Source organism: Berghia stephanieae, chromosome 7 (assembly GCF_034508935.2).
Source record: "Berghia stephanieae isolate SIO BIC M18660-M18661 chromosome 7, UCSD_Bste_1.3, whole genome shotgun sequence".
Lineage (NCBI taxonomy): Eukaryota > Metazoa > Mollusca > Gastropoda > Nudibranchia > Aeolidiidae > Berghia > Berghia stephanieae.
Window position 1 is genome coordinate 14,109,297 of NC_088366.1, and position 27,329 is coordinate 14,136,625.

Here is a 27,329-nt window from a genome sequence, read left to right on the forward strand (position 1 = left end):
TACACACCACACACATCTCTCTCTCTCTCTCTCTCTCTCTCTCTCTCTATATATATATATATATATATATATATATATATATATATATATATATATACCTATCTATCTATCTATCTATCTATCTCTCTATCTATCTGTATCAATCTATCTGTATCGATCTATCTATATATCTATCTATCTATCTATATATCTATATATCTACCTATCTATCTATCTATCTTTCTATCTATCTGCGTGTGAGTGTGAGTGTGTTTCTATCTACTCTCTCTCTCTCTCTCTCTCTCTCTCTTGTATGCCTCCATCTCTCTCTCTATCTGCCTCTTTCCTTCTTCTGTGTGTGTGTGTGTGTGTCCATCTCTCCTTCCCCCCCCCCTCTCTCTCTCTCTCTCTCTCTCTCTCTTTCTCTCTCTCTGTGCCTCTCTCTCTCCCTACATATCTCTCACATATATTTCTCAAACATAAACACAAAAATTCATCACACACACACACACACACACACACACACGTTCCTATATGCAAATACCACACTACACAAGAGACACACATACACACACAAATATATAACTTCATTTCACTCTTGCCTTATCAATCCTACTGATGCTATGCGCTTAGGTAAAAATGCTCACAACATCCATCAGCCGGAGAAAACCTAACGTTGAACGCGTAAAGTGTGATTGAAAAGATGTAGTGAGAACTAATCATTAATATGGTTGTCTAAAAACAATTAAAAAGAGCTCAGTGACGACAATCATTTCGTTCCACCAATATTGATCACCAACCCCACTTCACACTCACTCATCCCCCCCCCCCCCGCACCCCCTTCCCCATCCCACTTCATCCCACCCCGTTTGTTCACTAAAGATGCTTTCTCGACCCCATGACTCAGCAATTCAACCTATCCATTGTTTGTACATATTATATAATATTATTATGATGGGTGTGGCAGGTTGGGTTCTGACTCACACCCACTAAGAATATTCTGCCTTTCTGTGGAAAAACACACTTTACAATTTTTGGCCAGAAAACTGGTCCTTGAAATATCGATCGATTAAATTGACCCATGTCTTGTCAAAACTCTCAAACCTGGGACTTTATTGACTTCACTTCCTTAAAGTTTCAAGTTTGAGAATTTTTGACAAGATGAGGATCATTTTAATCGATCGACATTTCGAGGGCGAGTTTTCTGGCCAAATTTTTGTTTAATGTGTTGTTGTTTTGTTCTTTTTCAAAGCCCGAGTGTACTCTAATAGCCTAGCTTTTGCCACATTGTGAAATGATCAATGTTTGATCAACAAATCAAATCTGTCCACTGGACAATCCAATCAAATGTAGGACACACTGTTAAGGCGATAATAGGCTACATGTAAATCTAGGCAGTTAAAATAATGAAATGTATATAAATGGTCAATTATACCGGACTTGAAAGACGTCCTTCAGAGTCATTACGCCCATAATCGGATTCTATAGCTTGAAATGGGTCATTAGAAATTGTTTGCTACACTCTGGAATGGACGCTAGACTAAAAATTATTTTAAAATAGTCAATATATCAGACTTGAAAGTCTTCTTTCAGGGCCATTGTAAAACCTGTGTATTTCGCTCTTAGCAATAATTGTCATTGTTTGCTGAATTATTGACTGTTCAGACATTTGGGGTTAAAGGGCAAAGGGCGTGGAGATTTCTTTCATTTCAAGTTTATTCCACATGCTCCCCTCCTTCCCCCAGACACACACAATCACTTACACACATACACACACACACACACACACACATACATACACGCAGAGAGAGAGAGAGAGAGAGAGAGAGAGAGAGAGAGAGGAAGAGAGATTGGGAGAGAGGATGTGTATGTGTGTGTGTGTGAGTGTGTTTGTGTGTGTGTGAAAGAGAGAGAGCGAGTGTGTGTGTTTGTGTGTGTGAGAGAGAGAGAGAGCACAGATCAAACTAGTACTCACGCACACAATCGCAAAAAAAAATAAAAATAATAATAATTATACCGTATTTAATACACTATCTGCTAGTCACAAAACGTCGTTGAATAATTAATTATGAAAAATCATATCATATCATCTCTGACATTTTACAAGTTATGGTTGGATACTAATCATAGTTGTGTAATTCGAATTAAACACAACATGAGAATAAATTAAATGTCATAGTTACGCCTCTTGCAATAAACATTTTTACAGGCGGGGGTCCATTCTACCAAAGAGTATGTAGGGTAACGTAGTTACCAAGAGCTCTCACTTCTCTTAACCGCAATGCTATTGTCGCGTGCCAGGCGAGACAGCGAGGTGGGTGTGCTCCGCGTGTATCATGCGCGCTGGGCTTACTGATACAATGAAGAAAATACGAGTAGAAGACGGAAGATGCTTGGCTTCACCAAAAGCGGGAAGTGAGAGCTCTTGGTAACATAACAATCGTTACCTACACGCTCTTTGATTCTACTCTAACTTAACACACGAGTTGAATGAAGTAATTTATATAAAGTGCTTTACCCAAAGACATATCGCCGCGGCCATTGTTTTGCAATCACTGTCTCCCATCCGGTAACTGACCAGGCTCAGCGAAGATTGATCTTGTTACAAGACGAGACGCTAAATTGTTTCGCTCCAAAATGATAAGTTTGTAATTTTTTTTTAAAAAAGACATTAATTATTTACTTTGATCGTTTAGAACTCATTGTGCTGAAAAATACATGTGTCAAATTATTTGTTTGTTTTCTGTTGCTTGTTTATTAATTTTTGTTTGTTTTGTTTTGTTTTGTTATGGTTTGGCTTGTTTGTGTTTGTGTGTGTGTGTGTGTTTGTGTGTGTGTGTGTGTGTGTTTTGTGATTGTTGTTTTCTTTTTTGTTGGATGGGGAACGGGTGCGGGATGTGTTTGTACGTGCGTGTGTTTGTGTTTGCTATTTAAAAAACAAAACGAGCTGTTTCATCAATGTTTGTTCAAAACTTACACATCCGCATTTCCAGACATATGTGTTATCAACTTTTATTTATATAAAAAACAAAACAAAAAAAAGATCTGCACGAATGTATTCAAACTGGAACATGTTGCGATGAGGTTTTGCTATAAATAATCTTTGTCGGTGAAGGGAATTCTCCATGTGTGTTGTGTTGGGGAGGGGGGGGGGGGGGTGTTGGGCATCTTGAAGCTGTGGGTTTTTCATCAGGGTTCACACCCTTGATGTCTTGATAATGGTTTTCTTTATCCTTTGTGTATCAATATGTGTTCTTTTCATGTTGCTCTGTATTGTGTCCTTAACCCGGAATTACACCGTTTGATTTCAACAGGGCCCTGACTGGATTCTTTCGCCGAGAGTGAGACAGTCAGACGGATTATCTTTTTTTGAGAGATGATATTATTCTGAATTGTAAATTCCCCCTCTCTCTCTCTCTCTCTCTCTCTCTCTCTCTCTCTCTCTCTCTCTCCCTCTCTCTCTCTCTCCCTCTTACTAGTAATAAGTATGTATTTACTTATCGATACAAAAAAACAACAACAAGAAAAACAACGTAACATGTTGTTCATTACAACAATGTTAAAACAAGCCCATAATTGCGTTCGGTTGTCAGACCTGCTTATATATACAACTGGGGTTAACCTCTTCTCATCACAGTTCTAAACGTACAAAATTGACATTTGAAATAGCTTCATGGTCTCCTGTACTTTTCCGAGAAATTATTTCGTCAATTTTCCTGACAACATTATTTGAATCATGATCAATTAACCATGTTTAACTCACTGAATCCTTGAGACTTTTGCTACTTTTCAAAATTAGAAGAAAAAGTATTGAAAATGAGCATGAACATAGATAGTATTAACATGCAAAAACTAAAAACATTAGGCTTTGATTCTACGCCTATAATTTGTCTCATAAAAATGTAGTAAATGGGCATGGGGTAAAAGTAGCCCGAGTAAACTACGGATATAGATAGTATGCAGATGACGTCACTCAGACCTTTGTTATTGTGTTTGCCATCCGCGTTTGTGAGTTGTTCTCACTAAACTGTATTAACCAGACTATAAAAGTTCATGGCTACACAGAGTTTGTGTGTTGGTCCGTTATACTTCCGGGTGGCAATGTTGTGAACTCCTTGGCCAAGCGCATTCTATCTATAGTCGTTGTTAGGGTTGAGTGAGTTAAGCTAAACACCGACAATTTCGCAATCGTTCAAAAACGTTAACTCCTAAATGTTAAGTGAATTATATGAAACGAAAAATGTCGTCTCGTGAAAATAGTCAAAAGGCTTGTATAAAGGGAAAGCACCAACATTTTCGTAAACATATCGTCATACTGATTTTGAATTAACCAGTTGAGATATGACCAATCAAAACATGGGATTCGTGACACACCCTCAAGCCCGCTCGGACAAACATTGCTGATTGCTTACTGACAATAGAATGTATTAAGTTGACATCACAATATTTATTTATTTTTAAAATTGTTTTAGGACCGCTAACTGGGTTATTAGTCCTCACTAAGACTATTTCAATCAGACTATACTGCCGTACTCGGAAAATCACATTAAAAAAAATTTGGCCAGGAAATTCGTCCTTCAAATATCGATCGATTTAAATCACCCCCATCTTTGTAAAAACTCTCAAACCCGAGACTGTTGGTGGCCATTTGGGGGGGGGGGGGGGGGGGGGGGGGGGGGTTGTGACTAGAATTTTTGTTTTCATGTTGGTGGCCATAAAACTTTTTTTTTTCCATTTTTTTTTTCAGAATACAGCTGATTGAACATTTCACGCCATAACACAATATTACCCGGCACTGAAGGAAGTCTTGATTATTTCCTCACTTCTGCTTCCATATTGATTGACATTTAAACTTTCTCATCCACCCGCACAGGCGAAAAATAATTTCTGTCATTTTGTCGCAGACTGGGGAAATTATCTATGATTAATTAATTAAACTTCCTTACACAGCATATCTCTCTCTCTCTCTCTCTCTTTTTTTTTTTTCTATCTCTCTCTCTTTCTATCTCTCTCTCTCTCTCTCTCTCTCTCTTTCTATCTCTCTCTCTCTTTTTTTTTTTCTATCCCTCTCTCTCTCTATCATGCTTTCTAAGTCTTTCTTTATTTCTATCCTTCTCATTCTCTCAATATTTTTTCTTCTTCTTGCGTCTTCCTGGTCAGATGGTTTGACATTCCACTTCGGACATTCGGCTCCCTAGCTCGAGTCCTATCCTGATCGGCGCAAAGTGGAGTCTTTGGAAATGTTTTATAATTCATATTCTCTCATATCGTCCAGGTGTAAAATGGGTACCTGGCCGATTACTGCGCTGTCTATGTCGAATTTTTTGGGTTTTTTTTTTTTCATATCGCCTTGCCTTATATGCCCCTCCTTCCTTCTCTCTCTCTCTCTCTCTCTCTCTCTCTCTCTCTCTCTCTCTCTGTGTGTGTGTATGTGTATGTGTGTGTCTATTTTCTCTCCATTTCCCTCTATCCCCATCTCTCTCTCTCTCTCTCAATATCTTTATCTTTCCCTCTTTTCTCCCCTCCCAACCCCCCTCTCTCGTTCTCTCATCCTATCTCTATCTTTCTCAAACAAAGGCCCCCAACGTCTGTCTTACAAACATAGAGAATACCTAGTGAACGCAACTTCTGTTTTCTCTCTCTCCATTCTATCTCGTAAAACACAACATCTATTCTTTTTTTTTTTAAAGGTTGGGGGTTAAAAATTGTTCCGTACAGCCCAAGTTAAATGTTTGCCTTCGAGTACAGGATTACTGGCCTATATAACTATTTTTTACTGTTTGGTGGCTCAAAAGATCTTTGTTAATTTCCACAATACGAATAATAATTTAAACAAAATATGCCTGACGGGAATAGCCTTTATTACCCAGCAACAATTGCGGACTCTCGACTGGTTAAATACATTAAAAAAAAAACACAACAAACAAACCTCATGACTATCTATAATTATAATGTCATTGCAATCGTGATTAATTTGCCTACTTGCTTTACATCACGTTTACACTCGTTAGTCACAGTCACATTATATCGCATCGGTTACTTTCCGTCCCCCCACCTCTTGCCTCTTACTTTTTTCCCCCCTGTCTTTACCCACCCGTTTCGTTCAGTGACTCGCGGGGTAGATTTCGGCCTCGACTCCCCCCATCGACAACTCTGCCGCCCGCCAACCAAACAGCCTGGCTTGCCATTTGCCATGCCAAGCGCGCTATTTCTTTTACCTGCCTGGCGTGGCCGTGGAAAAGGTGATGTTATGAAACAAATGACCCATGTGTGGTTGTGTTGGTGTTGTGTTGCTGCTTTATACGAAAAGTCTGGAGTTGTGTGCAAGTTTTATTCGCTGACTGATACGCGCCACTCAGTGGGTCAAACGACACATCCACACCAAGTAAAGCTGAGTCTAAAGCACGCCGCTAGCAACGCTCCAGTGCCACACACACACACACACACACACAACCACCGACTGATAGAAACGACACACAACACGAACCGGACATGGTTGGAATTTCAGCCTGTTGATATGATACCCCTTTTATAATAATTTGTTTTTTATAACTTCAACTTATCGACGTGCGCGTAATGTTTCATTAAGATAAGGAAGTGAAAATTCGTAGTGATGTGTATATTATTTACAATTTGGATGGATGTTCGTGTTTATTTATGAGGTGTGTTAAAGTTGTGAAATTTAATTTTCAATTTTCAAGTTGGGAACCGTATGCCAATTTTAAAAAAAAAATAGTTCCTGGACTCCAGACAGTGGTGAATGATTGAAATGGGTTGTTAACCAGTTAAGTGTCGGTCTCTGGAAAAGCTTGTATTTAAAATTTGGCCAGAAAACTCGTACTTCAAATATCAACCGGCAATCGGTTTTAATGGCCCTCATCTTGTTCTTGGCAAAAACTCTCAAACCTGGGACTTCGCGAAGTCCCAGGTTGGAGAATTGTTTGCCAAGATGAGGCCGAGGGTAATTTAAATCGATCGGTATTTGAAGGACGAGTTCACAGGCCAAATTTTAAAATAAATGCGTTTTCCCAAGTACGGCAGTTAACTGGCTAATTAAGCTGTTGAATAATTATATGATTATATTAATGTCTCTGTAATTTCAAGTTATCAATAAGTGGAAACAGCCGATACGATTGTGAATTCTTTACAAAGTTCATATCAGTTTAATAGTGTTAATATTAATATTACTACCCAACACTGAGAAACAAGCAAACAACTAGCCTACATAAAAACGCATGTATTTAAAATTTTGTCAAATTTCATAAACCCGTGACTTGGCGGAAGTTCCTGATGTGAGAGTTTTTGCCAAGATGAGGGTAATTTTAATCGACTGATATTTGAAGTTCGAGTTTTCTAGCCATAATTTTAAATACGAGTTTGTTTTTGTTTTGTTTTTGTTTTTTGTTCAGTATACGACAGAGTGTGGTTATATAAAATGTTTCCCTTCTCGACGTAGGTCAAGTTTCACCAAATAAATAAATAAATAGTTACATTAAAGAATTAATTGTAAATCAAAATCAAAATGGGGTTTTCATTTCCGAAATGGGATAATAATAACGATAATAAAACGGTCAACAAGAAACTCAACGGTGAACGCGTGAGAATAGTCCGAAATGGAAAGGTGTATGATGTGACGAATTTCGTTGCGAAGCACCCAGGTGGGAGGGAGTTGTTAGAACAGTACAACGGGGAGGACGTCACACAAGTGATGCAGAGCAGTAAAAATCACATTCATTCTAAGACGGCTTATCAAATTTTGGATAGATATTACATTGGAAGTAGCGACTCTCTCCGAGAACAGGTAAGCAATGGATAAATAAAACTGAAATTTTTAACTCCAGGTGAGCAACTCAGTAAATTTTACAAACGAAACGTCATTGGAGTGATGCCTGCATACTATATGGAATTTATCCCTAAACTTTGTCACCTGATAAATATGACACTTATACTACGTCACAATAGCTCAGTTGATAGAGCACTCGCTTCACACACAAAAGGATCTAGACCGGGTGAAGTCGACGATTTTATTTTCGACCTCCCTTCCCTGTCCACACAGCAGTGATTGGGTAGCTGGTCTGTTCGATCTGACAGAAAGTACTTTGCGACGGATCAGCATCCAGTCAAAAGGATAGCAAGCAATTGCTATTGTCGGATCACGCTATAGGAACCTGGCTAAATCCGGATATGTGGCCAAATGACTAATTTTTTTATTACGTCACATTTTATGTAATCACTCAGCTGAAGCTACAAGTACAAGAGCAATGGATATTGAATAGATTTGATTTGCTACTCCAACACTCCCATTCTCCTCCTACAGTCACATGTTCCCTTCTTTCTTATAATGTTATATAAATCACTGTCCTCCTTTTCTTTCCCCCCCCCCTTTTTTTGTGTTTTTTGTTTTGTCTTTTTTGTCCTATCTTCACGATATCGTCACTACCATCACCAAGAACGACTTCCAACATCATCATTATCTTCATCCTTATCTTCATCTTTAGCACAGATCGAAACAGCCTCAAACAGAATCACAATGATGCAACAGCACTGGTTTTCTTTTTTTCTGTTGCTCCCCTTTTTATCTTTATCCCTCTCTCTTCTTCCTCCTCCCTCTCTTTCTCTCTTTTATCTCGTACTTATGTCTCCTATTTTTCCACCTTATCTTTCGTACTTTCTCTCTCTCTCTCTCTCTCTCTCTCTCTCTCTCTCTCTCTCTCTCTCCCTCCCCATCTTCACGATATATCGTCAACACCACTGCCACCACCTTCATCCTCATCTTTATCTTCATCCTCATCTCTATCTTGTAACAGCCTCAAACAGTATCACAATTAATGATGCATCAAGAACTGGTTGTTTTGACTCCTTCCTCTCTTTTTCTCTTTCTTGTTTGTCTCTTCTCCCCATCTTCTAATTCTCACTCGCCATCTCTCTCTCTCTCTCTCTCTCTCTCTCTCTCTCTTTCTCTCTCTCTCTCTCTCTATCTCTCTTTCTTTTTTTCTTTTCTCTCTCTCTCTATCTCTCTCTCTATCTATCTTTCTTTCTATCTATCTTATCTATCTATCTATCTATCTATCTATCTATCTATCTATCTATCTATCTATCTATCCATCCATCTATCTATCCATCCATTCATCTATCCATCAATCTATCTATCTATCTATATTTCTATATCTGTCTCAAACTCTCAAAATCGATCTCAACGACTTGTTGCATTAATAATACAACAATGGCAATAAACTATCAAACGAGAAAAAAGATCAATAAATAAGCAGGTGGCACACACACACACACACACACACACACACACACACACACACATCTAGAGAGAGAGAGATTTTAGTGTAGATGGATTGGTAGGATGGAAGGTAATAGATCAACAAATTTAGAAGGGGAGGGGGGGGGGTGGCATACAGACAGAAGACTCAAATAGATTTTACTTGTGCTACATATTACAACATCACGCAATCCCCATTAAACCCTTTTTAACCAGTTTACTGCCCCACTCTGGAAAATCTCGTATTTAGATATTTGGCCAGAAAACTCGTTCTTCAAATATTGACCGATTTAAATGACTTTGCGAAGTCCCGGGTTTTAGAGTTTAAGTTAAGATGAGGGTCATTTAAATCGATCGATATTCATTTGAAGGACGAGTTCTTGGGCAGCAGATATTATAATACGAGTTTTTCCAGTGTACAACAGTTAATTAGTTAAATAAACAAAAATCAAAGGTATATAGTGAGTCATGATAATATAATATAGTTACCCCATCCTTCCATGTTACGTGTATACCGATGTGGCTGATAACCCAAATTTTTATGATCTCATTGTTATATAATGGAAATGCTCTCAAACCGGCGTAAAACATTGTCCATTACAGCACAATGGTAAATCAGGCGTTTTGAAATCAGATCTGCTGATTTGTGCACCTTGGTGTGTATCGATCTAACAAGGCTAAATTTGGCTCAGTAAAGCGCGGATTTACGTTATTTAAAGGCGTGCTTATTTACATTGGTGACATTCGTAAGTAATCGTCATAGGGGGATGGAAGAGAGAGAGAGAGAGAGAGAGAGAGAGAGAGAGAGAGAGAGAGAGAGAGAGAGCAGATATGAATATGTGTCTACCGCCTCGATCTGGTTTTATGTCGAGATGAAACATGCGAAAAGGCGAATTTCAGAAATGCGAAATTTTATGAATTTGCGACATAAGAATATTGCATTCATTCCCATCAATAAAAGGTATGGAATTAAGCCCCTAATTTTTTGGTTGTCGATGGAAATTTCAGAAGATAGGTTTCGCCGACATAATATAAGTGACAAATTAGCAGCAGAAGGTAAAAGATAAATTTATGAAAAAAAGTGTATGAAATCATGCCAGGGGCAACGTGGCTCAGCGGTTCGGTCTTTGCTTCGTACCCGAAAGCTATCGAGTTCGATCGCTCGCCGGTGCGCTGTGCGGCCTGAAGCAAGTCACCTCGCCCTAGCTCAGTTTGCGGCTCTGCACTGCGGCTGACGCCTGGGTTATTCTAGTCTTCCCTTGGAATAGACCCCTCTTATGTTTTGCTTTTATATGATTGATTATCTGTATCCTTTTTCTACGTGATCCGTGTATTTTCTATTATCTTACAAACCATTATGAACACTGTCAAATTGACAAATCTATGCTGTAGTCCAGTGGATTCAAGTCAGGGCACATTGAAGCCATTTATCTTTAGAAATAAATCAAATTAATGTGTTTTCTGCTTTGTATTGAGAATTTTGTATAACATTGTTGGAAGAAGAATAAAATATATGTCATTTGTTTTAAACAAACCGGGGCAACTTCCTACACGAGTCACGCTAGACTTCTAGAAACAAGAGAGCATACGTTTGGAAACTTTCGATGTCGTTATTTTTACACGACTTACTTTGGTTTAACTCTCTCCTTACCGGCCATTTTCCGGATTTCCCCAAAACTTCACACCCAGCCTATACAATACAAAAATAGATTTATTTCACATGTTGGTTCATGCTATACTATTTTTTTTTTCTGCGAAAGAAGCTCTTCAACACAGAGTTAATATACTTTAACTATAGCATATATTTTCGTTCAAATATTGTAATGTACAAATGAAATCAGAATGAGAAAAATGATGGCTAAATCGTAACGAATGTGACGATTTTCCTATGGGTAGTAAGGAAGGGGTTTAACAGCATAGTTTCTTAATCAACTGAGGATTTTTAATCAGACTTGGCAAGTATTCTCTTTTTGTCTTGTTTTTGTTGCTTGGTATTTTATGAATGTATCTGGTTTCTTCTTGGTATAAAACTGTTTGTGAGTGATACAATGCAAGCTATATGAGATTCTGTAATTATAAACTATTGTAGAAGTAATACAGCATTTAAAGGATAATTCCTGTTAAGCCTTTAGTAAGATAAGATAAGATAATATATTGAAACATCGTCATAATTTTGACCATTTTTTTTCTCTCACACCCTGTATATATAAGTGTACAGCAGCTAGCTATACGTAAGAGGTACCTACATGGTTGGTCGAAAACCACATATTATACCCTACTTACGAACCTTTATTTTATTAATCAACAGAGGATTTTAAATCAAACTTGACAAGTATTAATTTATGGTCATGTGTTTGTTGCTTGGTTTTTTTTTTAATGTTTCTGATTTCTTCTTGGTATTGAAACACCGTCATAATTTTTACCAATTTTTTTCTCTCACGCCTTGTATTTATAGCAGTGCTGATGATTTTCCTAGGATCCGCGGAAATCCGCGATTTTTGTGTCAGAGGAGGAATTTCCTCCTTTGAAAAAAGACATTTTCCTTAAATAAAATTTTCTGGCTTTGAGAGATTTGATGTGTGGTGGAACAAACTGGTGCAGCTTCCCCACTATCCAGAAAATAGCTAGAGTAGTTTATCATCTCAATGGCTCTAAAAGTGGGGGTTAGTGAGCTGAACATGTGGCGTAAAGAAAACCATTCATAATTTTCCTCCTTTTTCCTTTTTGTCACCATCGGCACTGATCAAGGTGTACAGCTAGCCATACGTAAGAGGTGCCTACACGATTGATCGAAAACCACATTAGTGTATCCCCTACTTACGAACCCTAATTTGATACCCATGTCGAAATTGCAAGTCACGACGACTTACCTCCCCCTTTCGTAAAGAAGCGACGGATCAATGAAAATGAAATTCGAGAAACGGGCCATTCGTGTTGGACAACTCTCTCTCTCTCTCTCTCTCTCTCTCTCTCTCTCTCTCTCTCTCTCTCTCTCTCTCTCTCTCTCTCTCTCTCTCTCTCTCTCTCTCTCTCGTTGCGTGTGTGTTTGTGTGTGTACACACGTGTTCATTTCCCCTTTTGCGAAGGCGTGGCAGAATCGGACATTCTGTGTTCAATAGAGTGTGACGAGTGCCAAGGTCGATTGACGGAACCTTTCACAAGTCATGATTATCGATAAAGGCCCAGTAGTAGGAATACATACGATAAAACCTAAACACAGCTTACTTACATACTTTACTTAGAAGACCGCCCATAACACACTAGAGGTATGGAGGCTAAGTGGGTTTTACAAGAAAATAATAATCAGGGGATTGGGGTGAACAGACCGTCCCATTGCCATTTTAAGTCTCATCGTAGAATGCCTGGAGGAAAGTAACAAGTCGTAGAATGCCTGGATGAAAGTAACCAGTCGTAGAATGCCTGGATGAAAGTAACCAGTCGTAGAATGCCTGGATGAAAGTAACCAGTCGTAGAATGTCTGGATGAAAGTAACCAGTCGTAGAATGAAAGTAACCGGTCGTAAAATGCCTGGATGAAAATAACCAGTCGTAGAATGCCTGGATGAAAGTAACCAGTCGTAGAATGCCTGGATGAAAGTAACCAGTCGTAGAATGCCTGGATGAAAGTAACCAGTCGAAGGATTTTTTTCTCGCCGCGTTGTCAGATATTTTAAAATCAACCTACGTAATCTTCTATGGTGTTTCATTAACACATGACAAGGTCGAAATAGGGCGCAACAGTGACGTCTGTTTTTCGTCAGCTTTCAAATTTCCTCCTAGTCCAGGTTTGATCAAAGGATGTCATCGTTATTTCTAGCGATCTTCTCCACTTCTCCAGTGGCCTCACCCTATTGCGATTTTCCTGCGATACCCTTCTAAATGTTTTAATAATGATGATGATAATAATGATAATAATAATAGCAATAATAATAATAATAATAATAATAATAATAATAATAATAATAATATATAATAATAATAATAATAAATAATAATAATAATAATAATAATAATGATAATAATAATAGTAATAATAATAATAATGATGATGATATGAAGAAGAAGAAGAATTCATTTATATTGCACTAAAAGTTTATCCAAGAGATCTAAAGCTCTGCCCGCAGCAGTTTAGAATGCTAACTCAAAAATCAAAACGCAGACACAAGCACGAACTCACACAAATGTTTGCATATTGGATTATGTTAGAACGGTAGAGATGAACATGAAAATCGAAGACCTAGCTCTAATAGGGTACAAAGTGTGATTGCAAAAAAAAAACAAAATGGTTCCAACTTCATTGGCAGTGTAAAACCACTTTTCTGGGGAACTGGGTGCATATCTTGTGTAATATATGTTCTGGTTTCAGAGTGATGGCATGATAATAATAAATTGATAATAATAATAATAATAATAATAATAATAATAATAATAATAATAATAATAATAATAATAATAATAATAATAATAATAATAATAATAATAATAATAATAATAATAATAATAATAATAATACTTTCTCTACTACTACTTCTGCTACTACTACTACTGCTACTGCTACTACTACTACTACTACTACTACTACTACTACTACTACTACTACTACTACTACTACTACCACCACCACCACCACTAATACTACTACCACTACTACTGGTTTTAGTATAACATGACCTTTTCATTTATTCTCCATAACTCGTTGAGCATACTATGCAGTTACCAACGTACCAGAACTCACTACCAATCGCCTGAGGTCTTGGGTAAATATGGGTAAACCTTGTTTTGTTTGCCGAAATGATTTGTCTGTTGTAACCCAAGACTGCCAATATGTACAGTATGTTGTTACCGCAGTTCTGGCGACTCGTCCACCTCCTCCTCCTACTCCTCTTCATCCTCATCCGCCTTCTCTTCTTCAGGAGGCTATGTGGTCTAGTGGTATGACACTCGCTTTCGGATCGGAAGGTCCTGGGTTCGAGCCTCACTCGGCGCATAGTTGAGGCGTTGGAAAAGACTCTATACTCACTCACATTCTCTCACCGTACTTAGGTGTAAAATGAGTACCTGGCCGTTAACAGCGTTGTCTCTGTCCGAAAAAAAAGTCTCGTCCTACATGTCAAGTGTTGCTGTTGGCCAGGGACCCATTGTAAAGCGCTTTAGCACGTTTAGGGGATATTGCTCTATATTTAAGCTCATTTTTTAAAATTATGGAGCCGAACACGCTAAAATACAATTCCATCCTCAGAGGAATTTTTTTTCTGTAAGTCAATCTCGAGAAAAGACCGTACTAACCAGCCGTCAGCCGCAGTGCAGTGCAGTGTCGCAATGCAAGCAAGGTGGTCAAAGTTTCTTGCTTAAGAAACCAAAGAAAAAAAGGGGAAAGAAAGAAAAGAGAAAAATACGAAAACCAAAAGTGTGTTAGGGCAATGCCTTAGCCACTCGAACATCTATCTATCTCTCTCTCTCTCTCTCTCTCTCTCTCTCTCTCTCTCTCTCTCTATCTCTCTCTCTCTCTCTCTCCCTCACACACACACACACAACACACGTCACCTTCACCTTCACACACTCTCACATAAACACGTCCCTCTCCCTCCCACACGTCTTTCTTCCTTTCTTTTCACATTAAATCCTTTATTCGCCAGATATTAACAATAATTAACCAATCATTGCTGGACCAGCACACAATGCCAATGCACACATTCATACCGCTTTGTGAAATTTTAAATGTCAAACTCGCGTGATATCGGTTTGTTCAATAATAGTTGACATTCGACACACCTCCTCAAAACGCATTTGTGTCGTTGTTATGTGAACCTGGGTCTAAATAAATGTTTGACCTTCCGATCCAAAATTGTAATGCGCCAGAATGTTTGTGGTTTTTGAATTTGTAGTGTGTATTACTTTTTATTTTATTGTTTTTGTTAATTTGTTTGTTTGTTGTTCACGTTTTTGTCTGGATTGCTGCTCAGCGCTATGATCTTTGCCTCGAACCCAAATACATAAGATTTAAGTGATGTATTTATATTTTTATTGTTTTGGGGGGTTTTTTTTGTTTCTTTTTTGTTGTTGGCTGATGACGGGTTTTGAGTCCGAAACTTTCCATATATGGTATTTTGTTCTTTTTTTTTTTAGGCTTGTCACAAAACGCTTGTTGCCCGTCCTAGGTGAGCAATGATGCTTGTTTCCTGTTATGTTACCTTTGCGTGTCCGGTTATTTCGCCTTAAGTATTCAGTGTTGCTTTTTTTGTTTGTTTTCTTTTGTTGGAAAAACATCGTTGATGAATATTAAATAGTCACCTTAGTGACATTAGGATAGAGTGGCGCCGTTATGGGAGATAGAGAGATAGCGTGGCAGGGAGACTAGTCCCGTGACTATTGAGTAAAAAGTTTTCTTTAGTCCCGTAACTATTGTATAAGAAAGTTTTCTTAAAAGTTCCGGAAACCGGGTAGTTCGTTATCGGACTTTGGTGGAAACCTGACACTTTTGAGAATTGACTAAATAATAGAATGTCTTGACTGATCCTGAGTTATGTTAATTTATTGTCTATGACCATGGGTTGGGTAGACGAAGTTTTAATATATAGAAGAGAGTTTTACCAATTTTAGTCAGTCCATCACGATAGCCTGAACAGAGCAGAGACATGCTAGGTCCTCTCTGAGACTCACACAAGTCATTCCATTTTGTAGAAATTCACTTGGCTTGGGAATTAATATTAACTTTGTATATTAACCGCCAGTGAAATTTCGTTATTTGACGGCTCTATTAATGGTGTGTTTCCATTAATTAATTGTGATTTTAATGATAGTTTATGCTATAAGTTTTATGAGATTTATGATGTAAGATCATCAGCAGTGAATTTCCATGTGTACTATTATTGTGTATTTCTTCAGAATACAAATATTAAGATATTTTAATATCGTGCTTGAAGTTTAAGGATAAAAGATGTAAAGATTGATTAAAGAATAAAAGTTATCTACACTTACTTAATCTCTGTCGTAAATAAATAGTGAAATATTAATTTTGAGATAATTAAGAGTAATCGTCAATCTCTCTAGATTGAAATGATGTGCTAAGATAAGTCTCACTTATGAATAAGTATGGCACATGATTAAGTGTGAATATAGGATTATTGTATTAATCATGTATCTCTTTCTATACAGAATAGAGTCGGTTAGCCCCGGCTATAAACCAGACGTGATACCAGTAACATTTGTTTGTTATCTTGAAAACATTTTGGTTCCATATTTATCGGAGAAAACAATTTAATAAAAAAACATTTCCAACCTGGACTTAAATTAAAGTGAAATTAACAATTGAAAGAACTTGTGACAGAAAAGTGAACTGTGAACATGTTTGGACTCCTATAGATATAATAATACCGAAAGACATCGATAATGTGGTCAAGAATATCATCTTCACCTTCATCATCATTTACCATTCATTGCATGTCTGCGTATTAAGTAAGGTAAGGGGCCCCAACCTGTAGATTATTATTTGCATCATCACCATCATGCATCACCATCATTTTTGATATTTTGATATTTGATATATGTTGTCACACTTTTAATTTGAATATTATTCTTTCTTTCCTTTTATTTTTCTTTAGATTTGTAATAAACAGTTATAAAATTATAATTCAATTGTCTTGCGATGTGCATTTAGTTTTATGTGTCGTGTGGAACCACCTTTAATGTCTCAAACCTGGGGTAAATAGCCACCGTACTCTGGCTTTGGGATCGTCACGTAGGTCAGTACCTTTGCCTGCACCTACATTGTGACATATTTTGGTGGCAGCGGTGGGATGGTTCCTCCTTCACAGACTGGCACTTTGACAATTTTAATATATTTTATATCTGAACTAATCATCATATATGTCATAAGTTCATATAAAGTTGATTCAAAGAAATTAATTTCGTTTGAAAAGTAGTTAAAGATTGGGCCGGGCTAACGTAATTTTTAAAAACGGATACTGATATAAACGTCAGAGTAATTTCAAGGCTGTAATTGATTGTTGTAACATTGTTACTGGATGGACTCACACCATTAGGTGTTTTACATGAGAGAGGGGTAGATAGACCCATAACATTATAGATCACGTTTATCACGGAGGTACTTGATTGTGGCAACCAGGGTCAGTCTAGGACTTTGTTCAATTGTCATCCGATTGAAAGTGATGGGACCCTAGAATCCGATCCATGGGATGGGGTCAGAAAAAGTTGTGTAAAGCGTTTTAACGTGCGATAAGGTGCCGGCAATTTTTATTCTTATCGTATGGTTGGAAGCTTTCACTTTTGATTGTTAATTTGCTACAAAAGCAATAACATAATTACTGTTGCGGGCTACGAGCTAATTGTAATTGAGAGTCTAAGGGACTGCTCAATATGGTAATTTTGTAAACGTTGACATGTACTTTACAATTTTAAGAATATTGTGTTACGGGCTCTAAGCCGATGTTTGTTGAAAGTCATTTGGGCTTCGCAATTTAATGTGAGTGGTAAATCGATCAGGATTTACATTTTATTTGCAACAGTTAAAACGAGAGGCATAAGCGTCATTGGGTAGTGAGCTAAATGCGAATTATCGTTGAGTGTGAAACTCGTGCAAGTACCCTGTTATCACTGATTTAATTTTGTCGACATCGGTAGAAAGGATAATTTAACGCTACGTTGCAGTCTTATACTTTTGTTGATAAAATCGGTTGTGCTTAAAGTTAAGCCGGGCACAGTGGATGAGCATAGCGTTTAACTGGGGCGTGACCACAGTAAGATTTCGTGTATGAGAGGCACGAATAGTCGAGTTATTATAAAAAGAAGGTCGTGTTGATAAATATTGGATGAAATTGTCTCAAGTATTGACATTGAAATATTAATGAAATTAAGAATCGAGGCGTTGTCATATTGAATGTATCTTATTTGCAGTTCGCAATAATATATAATTTTTGTTACATACTGCTCTTTGGCTTAAAAGTCATATCAGCTTGCAGAAATTTGGTTGTATTCACTTTGCGGTGGTTTTATATTGCGGTGTTGTCATCTGCGCTATTGTGTTGACCTATTGAAGCATTCTAGCTGTTTTCATTGTCATTGATTTAATTGTCTTATCGATAACTAAGTAACAAAAATATTTAATCATGTCTGATGTGGAGAAGTTGATTAAAGTAGGAGAAAAGCTTGGATTTTCTGGCCAAGAGTTAAATGATTGGGTGACAAGACAGTTGGCAGACCAAGATAGGGTGCGCCAAGAAGAGTTGGAGAAGTTGAAACTGGAGAGGGAGAAACTGCGACAGCAACAGCAACTTGTAGAAACGGAGCTGGAATTACAGAGATTAAGAGCGGATCGTGATGACAGCTCGCCATCTCCTAGGTCTCCCTCAGTGTCAGAAAGTATTCGTCACACAAGACCAGCGCCAGTCAAGAGTCCCAGGCTTCCATGCTTCAATGACAAGTCAGACATGATTGACAGTTACCTGCTAAGATTTGAGAGATATGCGACGGTTAATGAATGGCCAGAGACGGACTGGGCTATTCATCTCTCCGCCTTGCTACAAGGAAAAGCATTGGAAGTTTATACGAGACTTGATGAAGATGAGGCGATGAATTATCAGAAAGTTAGGGATGCTCTGCTGAAGCGTTATAACTTGACGAAAGATGGCTTTCAAGAAAAGTTCAGGAAGAGTAGGCCAGAGGCAGAGAAAGCATTGGTCAGTTTAGAACACGAATCCAGTCCTATCTTGAGAAATGGATACAGTTGTCAGAGAAGGATAAGAATTTGTCTACCGATCTGATTGACTTAATCATGATGGAACAGCTGATGAATTCGTGTAACAAGGACTTGCTCATGTTTGTTAAAGAAAGAAAGCCTAGCACAGCCGATGATTTGGTGGATCAAATAGAAAAGTATGTTTGTGCTCATGGTGCAGCAGGGGCGTATGTTAAGTCTAGTTTCGATAGAAAAGCAGAACAACCTCCAGTCACCACGCAATATGCTGTCAACAGGACACCACTGACAAATAAGGACAGACCATCACAACAATTACAATGTCATCACTGCAGGAAATTTGGTCACAAAGCTCGGGACTGCAGGTCTCAGCGTGCGCTAGCTATTGGTAGTGGATGTAAGTTTTGTGGATTAAAAAATCATCATGAAAATGATTGTTGGCTACAACAAAGGATGGCGAGGGACAAAGTCAGGAGCACTGAAGCCCAGAAGAATCCGCAGATTCAGAAGAAATCGCAACCAAACTGTGCAAGTTATAACATAACAGATCCCAATCACTGTATAACCACAATTGCGAAGGATACGTGGAAGCGCAAAAGATGCCAACTCGGAAAGGCTATCTAAACGGCGAAAAGGTGACGGTCCTACGCGACAGTGGCTGCAGCACTGTTGTTATAAAGAAGGGTTTGAGCAAAATTGTACCAGGGAAAGAGGATTATATGAAAATCAGCCTAGCAGATGGAACGTCCGTACAAGCACCATTGACAAAGGCTTACCTCGACTGTCCTTACTATACAGGAGAAATTGAAGCCGTCGAGATGGAATCCCCTTTGTATGATGTAATCTTGGGTAATATCCCAGGTGCTAAGTGTCCGGGTGTTAAATGTGATGAGCAAATGATGGCTGTGGAGACACGAAGTCAGAAGCAGAAAGTAATCAAAGCATTGCGGACTCCAGCATCACTAGATATCGGGGTCACTGTTAAGGACCTAATCGACAAACAGGAAAAGGATGAGACTCTAACAGTTTGCAGAAAGTTGGCGGAAAATTGCGAACGCAGACACAGTGGTCGAAACAACACTACGTGGTTTGGTTTCGATAAAGTGTACTTTGCCGCTTTTTCCAGTCACCAACAAAATACCATGGAGATGTATGTAGGCAGGTAGTTGTTCCAGAGGAACTGAGAGAGACAGTAATGAGGCTGGCCCACGAGAGCATCATGGCTGGTCATCTCGCATCTAAGAAAACGAGTGATAGGATCTTGTTAGAGTTCTATTGGCCTAATCTTTGGGATGACGTGAATAGATTCTGTCGATCATGTGACACGTGCCAAAGGAGCGCACCCAAGGGTCAGATAACCAAAGTGCCTCTATCAAAGGTGCCTCTTATTGATGAGCCATTTAGTCGTGTTGCAGTGGACATCATTGGGCCCGTCATACCATCTTCAGACAGAGGAAATCGGTACATCCTTACTCTAATGGATTATTGCACATTATTTCCAGAGGCGGTGCCATTAAAGTCAATAGACACAGAACACGTGGCTGAGGCATTAGTCGATATTTTTAGCCGTACTGGAGTGCCAAGGAAATGCTACATGACAATGGAACTCAGTTTACTTCTGCATGATGAATGAAGTTTGTCGCCTTCTCTCCATGAAACAGCTCACCACATCACCGTACTCTGGCTTTGGGATCGTCACGTAGGTCATACTTTGCCTGCACCTACATGTGACATATTTTGGTGGCAGCGGTGGATGGTGGTTTAGTTGAGAGGATGAATGGAACTCTCAAAGAATGTTAAAGCGACTCGCCAATGACAGACAAAAGACTGGGACAGATACATCAACGCCGCTCTCTTCGTCTATAGAGAGGTACCGCAGGAGTCTCTTGGATTTTCGCCATTTGAGCTTCTATACGCACGACCTGTGAGGGGCCCTATGACAATACTCCGAGAACTTTGGACAGGTAACATCACGGATGAGGAAGTAAAGACAACCTATCAATACGTGGTGGACCTGCGCGCAAAGATGGAGAAGGTTATTGAGGTCGCCCACGACAACCTGAGAAAAGCCTCGGGACGATACAAATCACACTTCGACCGGAAGGCTAAAGCAAGAACGTTTGATAAAGGAGAAAAAGTGTTGCTCCTTTTGCCTACGGAAGCAAACAAGCTTCAACTGAAGTGGACGGGACCATTTACGGTCATCAAAAGGATAGGCGACAACGATTACACCATTGATATGGGTAAATATCAGAAGACCTATCATGCCAATATGCTGAAAAAGTATTGGGAACGGGAGTCTCCTGAATCGCCTACACAAGACATCGGAATACTTGGAGTAGCTACAGCTACAGTGATTGATGAGCTGGAGGACGCTGAAGACCAGTTCGATTATTGCGTACCGAGAATAGAGACACCGGCTCTTACACAAACGGAAACATTTAAAGATGTGCAAATATCAGAAGAACTTGACGACAGCCAAAGGAAAGAACTGGTGACACTGTTGAAGAAATTTCAAGATGTTCTGACAGATGTACCAGGCAGAACATCTGCCTATATTTATGACATCAAACTTACAAGCTCAGATCCAATACGACGGAAGCCTTACCCTATACCACAAGCACTCCAAGCCGAATTCAAAGAGGAAGTGAAAGCAATGCTGACCGCTGGAATAATTGAGCAGTCTGATAGCGCGTACTCGTCACCTCCAATCATAGTGAAAAAGAAGGACGGCAAAAATAGAATTTGCGTAGACTACCGCCGGGTCAATAACTATACAGTATTTGATGCTGAGCCAATGCCTCGTCTTGATGAACTGTTCCAACAAATAGGACCAGAAAGCAGGTTCGTGAGCAAGATTGATTTATGTAAAGGATACTGGCAGTTGCCCTTGTCTGATGCCTCAAAACCAATAACAGCCTTCCCAACAGAGCTTGGACTGATGCAGTTTCGGGTCATGCCGTTCGGGTTACAATGTGCACCGGCAGCCTTTAGCAGAATGATGCGGAAAGTCATTCAAGACGTTCCAAATGTCAAGAATTATATTGACGATATTATTGTGCATAATTCGTCGTGGCAAGAGCATCTTAGGAGCGTAGAAACTGTATTAACGAAATTGAGGAATGCTGGCTTGACGGCAAAACCATCAAAGTGCTCAATGGCGCAATCGGAAGTGGAATTTCTAGGTCATCGGATAGGAAATGGAAAGATGTCTCCGACGATTGATAAGGTTGAAGCGATCCAGAAGGCGAGCAGACCTCAAAACAAGACCCAAATGAGAAGCTTTCTTGGTCTTACATCCTTTTACAGGAGATATGTACCGAACTTTGCTGCTATCTCAAGTCCACTGTCGGATGCAACTCGGAAGAATATGCCAAATAGAATTGCTTGGGAAGAGCCTCAACTGAAAGCGTTTGAGAAACTAAAAGCTGTGTTAACATCGGAGCCTGTCTTGTGCTTGCCAGACTTTAACAAGCAATTTATTTTAGGGACCGATGCATCAAACACAGGTCTAGGCGCTATATTAATGCAGGAACATGAGGGCGAAAAGAAGCCAGTATTGTATTTGAGTCGGAAACTTCTGGCAAGAGAACAGAATTACAGTGTCGTGGAGAAGGAATGCTTAGCTCTCGTATGGGCTGTGAAGACTTTGAGCTCATATCTAATTGGAAGAGAGTTCATTGTGGAGACCGATCATGCTCCACTATTATATCTGAATAGGGCAAAATCGGAAAATGGTAGACTAATGAGATGGGCTCTGTTGCTCAATCAGTTTAGATTTAATCTAAGAGCTGTAAAAGGTTCAGAAAATCATGGTCCAGACTTCCTTTCTAGAGTCTGATCAAGCGGTTTTGTTAAAGATGGACCAAAGTCAGATGGACTTAGTTCTTGAAGAGGGAGAGAATGTCACAAAACGCTTGTTGCCCGTCCTAGGTGAGCAATGATGCTTGTTTCCTGTTATGTTACCTTTGCGTGTCCGGTTATTTCGCCTTAAGTATTCAGTGTTGCTTTTTTTGTTTGTTTTCTTTTGTTGGAAAAACATCGTTGATGAATATTAAATAGTCACCTTAGTGACATTAGGATAGAGTGGCGCCGTTATGGGAGATAGAGAGATAGCGTGGCAGGGAGACTAGTCCCGTGACTATTGAGTAAAAAGTTTTCTTTAGTCCCGTAACTATTGTATAAGAAAGTTTTCTTAAAAGTTCCGGAAACCGGGTAGTTCGTTATCGGACTTTGGTGGAAACCTGACACTTTTGAGAATTGACTAAATAATAGAATGTCTTGACTGATCCTGAGTTATGTTAATTTATTGTCTATGACCATGGGTTGGGTAGACGAAGTTTTAATATATAGAAGAGAGTTTTACCAATTTTAGTCAGTCCATCACGATAGCCTGAACAGAGCAGAGACATGCTAGGTCCTCTCTGAGACTCACACAAGTCATTCCATTTTGTAGAAATTCACTTGGCTTGGGAATTAATATTAACTTTGTATATTAACCGCCAGTGAAATTTCGTTATTTGACGGCTCTATTAATGGTGTGTTTCCATTAATTAATTGTGATTTTAATGATAGTTTATGCTATAAGTTTTATGAGATTTATGATGTAAGATCATCAGCAGTGAATTTCCATGTGTACTATTATTGTGTATTTCTTCAGAATACAAATATTAAGATATTTTAATATCGTGCTTGAAGTTTAAGGATAAAAGATGTAAAGATTGATTAAAGAATAAAAGTTATCTACACTTACTTAATCTCTGTCGTAAATAAATATTGAAATATTAATTTTGAGATAATTAAGAGTAATCGTCAATCTCTCTAGATTGAAATGATGTGCTAAGATAAGTCTCACTTATGAATAAGTATGGCACATGATTAAGTGTGAATATAGGATTATTGTATTAATCATGTATCTCTTTCTATACAGAATAGAGTCGGTTAGCCCCGGCTATAAACCAGACGTGATACCAGTAACATTTGTTTGTTATCTTGAAAACATTTTGGTTCCATATTTATCGAGAAAACAATTTAATAAAAAAACATTTCCAACCTGGACTTAAATTAAAGTGAAATTAACAATTGAAAGAACTTGTGACAGAAAAGTGAACTGTGAACATGTTTGGACTCCTATAGATATAATAATACCGAAAGACATCGATAATGTGGTCAAGAATATCATCTTCACCTTCATCATCATTTACCATTCATTGCATGTCTGCGTATTAAGTAAGGTAAGGGGCCCCAACCTGTAGATTATTATTTGCATCATCACCATCATGCATCACCATCATTTTTGATATTTTGATATTTGATATATGTTGTCACACTTTTAATTTGAATATTATTCTTTCTTTCCTTTTATTTTTTCTTTAGATTTGTAATAAACAGTTATAAAATTATAATTCAATTGTCTTGCGATGTGCATTTAGTTTTATGTGTCGTGTGGAACCACCTTTAATGTCTCAAACCTGGGGTAAATAGCCACCGTACTCTGGCTTTGGGATCGTCACGTAGGTCAGTACCTTTGCCTGCACCTACATTGTGACTAGGCTGTTACATTCAGTTTTGGATCATATATTACTTTCGACTTGGGATTGAACATCAGAAATCAAGAAATGACAGGATGGTTGTTTATGATTGAAAAAACAAAACAAAACCAACAAACAAACAACAACAAAAAATACTATTCTAGTCCGAGATATCTGTCCTTCGGTAAGACACTTTACACATGTTATCTCACTCGACTAAAGTATGAATGGATACTTTGGCATATATCGTGGCAGATGTTCTGTGAGTGTTAGTACCTACCAAAAAAAAAAAACAACAACAACAACAACAACAACAACAACAACAAAAAACAAAACTGCCAAATCTGCGAAATGTCACTGTACGGATTGGACATTTTGATTGTGTCATAGGCCTGCGGGGATAATATATGAAGCATCATTGGGCAGCCCAAATCAATGGAAATCCTATACGTCTACATAGATGGGTGTGTATGTGTGTCGTTATTCTTATTTGTTGAAGCTTATTAAATTTTTTTTTATTGGTGTGTTGACAATTTTTTCACGCTTCATGCACCCTTATATCGGTGCACCTACCATATCGGTGTATTTACTAAGGGTTCTACTTTATTTGAGACATGATCAACGCCAAAACTCTATCTACCTATCTATCTATCCATCTGTCTATCCTATCTACGCTACTATGGACTTCAGGCTTTAATTTTGGTTTATACGATTCGTAAAATAGTGTTATAAATGGTGTTTTGAATATGGTTTCTACTTTTTCTGATGAATTGATCAACGCCAAAATTCTATTGGCCTATCTATCTATCTATCTATCTATCCATCTATCTATCTATCTATCTATCTATCTATCTATCTATCTATCTATCTATCTATCTATCTATCTATCTATCTATCTATCTATCTATCTATCTATCTATCTATCTATCTATCTATCTATCTATCTATCTATCTATCTATCTATCTATCTATCTATCTATCTATCTATCTATCTATCTATCTATCTATCTATCTATCTATCTATCTATCTATCTATCTATCTATCTATCTATCTATCTATCTATCTATCTATCTATCTATCTATCTATCTATCTATCTATCTATCTATCTATCTATCTATCTATCTATCTATCTATCTATCTATCTATCTATCTATCTATCTATCTATCTATCTATCTATCTATCTATCTATCTATCTATCTATCTATCTATCTATCTATCTATTGAATCGTGTTTGATACAAATATGGTACGAAAAGTGCTCGACATGTACTGACGATGGCAAATTAAGCCTGAAACATTAATGTAGACTGTCTCAAACATTGTGGTAAATATTTTAAAAAATAATATCTATCTATCTATCTATCTATCTATCTATCTATCTATCTATCTATCTATCTATCCATCTATCTATTTATTTGTTTATCCCTCTCTACCCCCCCCCTCTCTCTCTCTCTCTCTCTCTCTCTCACACACACACACACACACACACACGCACAACCTCTTCATCCTTCCATCTTCTATCTCGCTCAGCTCATGCATGATAACAGAACCGCTCTAGATATTATGATATCCAGTGTTAGTAAAGACAGAATTCACGCATCATTGACCACGTTTTACACGTATCTTGTCATTCATGCTTACTATTACTATTCATTGTATGATTCGTCCCGCTTTTCACACACACACACACACACACACACATACACACACAAGCACGCACATCCACTCACTAAAAGACATACATACATAAGTTTATAATGCTTTCATATAGATAGAATGCGCTTGGCCAAGGAGTTCACAACATTGCCATCCGGAAGTATAACGGACCAACACACAAACTCTGTGTAACCATGAACTTTTATAGTCTGGTTAATACAGTTTAGTGAGAACAACTCACAAACGCGGATGGCAAAAACAATAACAAAGGCCTGAGTGACGTCATCTGCATACTATCTTTAAGTTTTTCGGATAGAGGTAAACAATACTAGTGAATAGGGAGGAAAACGTGGTGTCAAATAACTGGTTCCAATCTCAATAGAAGTGTAAAACCACTCTTCCGGACAACTGGACTAATACCACTGTGTAATTGATCCTCTGGTTTCATTGTGATGGCAACTTATTGTCTAGTCTAAATATATGCTGGTCGTCAATAAAGATCATCCATCCTCGGGTCTTAAAAAAAAAGACTAGAGCTTTTATATAGAGCAATATCCACTAAACGTGCTCAAAGCCCTTTACAATGGGTCCCTGCCCAACAGCAACACCTAACATTTTACACATAAGTACGGTGAGAGTAAAGAGTCTTTCCCAACGACTCAACTATGCGCCGAGCGAGGCTCGAACCCAGGAGCGGGTGTTATACCACAAGACCGCATAGCCGCAATTCTATTAATCAGCCTATACACCCTCCTACTAAAATACTATTGCCACCTTATGACTCAATATGTTACCTTTTCATTATTAGTCCTCCGAAGGACTGGTTACATACACACTTCTTCGTGAAGTCCCAGGTTTGAAGGGGTTTTTTGGGGGGCTTTTTTTATTTTTTTTTGCCCAGATGAGTCGCCATTTAAATCGATCCATATTTAAATGATGTGTTTTCTTTCCACCGTCCGACTTTGGAACTCACTACCAACCACTTGTAAACAACCCTTTTCGACTGATGACTTTTAAAAAATCGCTCCCTACTTCTCAAGAGAGCCCCTGTTACTGAAAAGAAGACCATACAATATTCAGTCTGAAGAAGAAAAAGAAAAATTTTAATTCGTATTTGTTTTTTGTTTTTGTTTTTCCAGAGTGCGACAATTAACTGGTTAAACACAGACACATTATCAT

General features: G+C 38.2%; 1 protein-coding gene across 9 annotated transcripts in view; it reads left to right on the plus strand.

The window, feature by feature from the left end:
* The first annotated feature begins 6,199 nt into the window (after positions 1 to 6,199).
* The window catches only part of LOC144976744 (fatty acid 2-hydroxylase-like), a 76,050-nt gene continuing 54,920 nt past the window's right edge, over positions 6,200 to 27,329 (plus strand). The window contains exons 1-2 of one of the 9 annotated variants that reach the window (XM_078921124.1): positions 6,200 to 6,735; positions 7,436 to 7,780. In XM_078921124.1, the coding sequence (XP_078777250.1) occupies positions 7,502 to 7,780 (279 nt within the window). In that variant the 5' untranslated portion in view covers positions 6,200 to 6,735; positions 7,436 to 7,501. Of the gene's footprint in view, positions 6,764 to 7,083; positions 7,781 to 27,329 lie in introns of all 9 variants that reach the window. The other 8 variants (XM_078921130.1, XM_078921128.1, XM_078921125.1 and 5 more) reach the window with 8 other exon arrangements.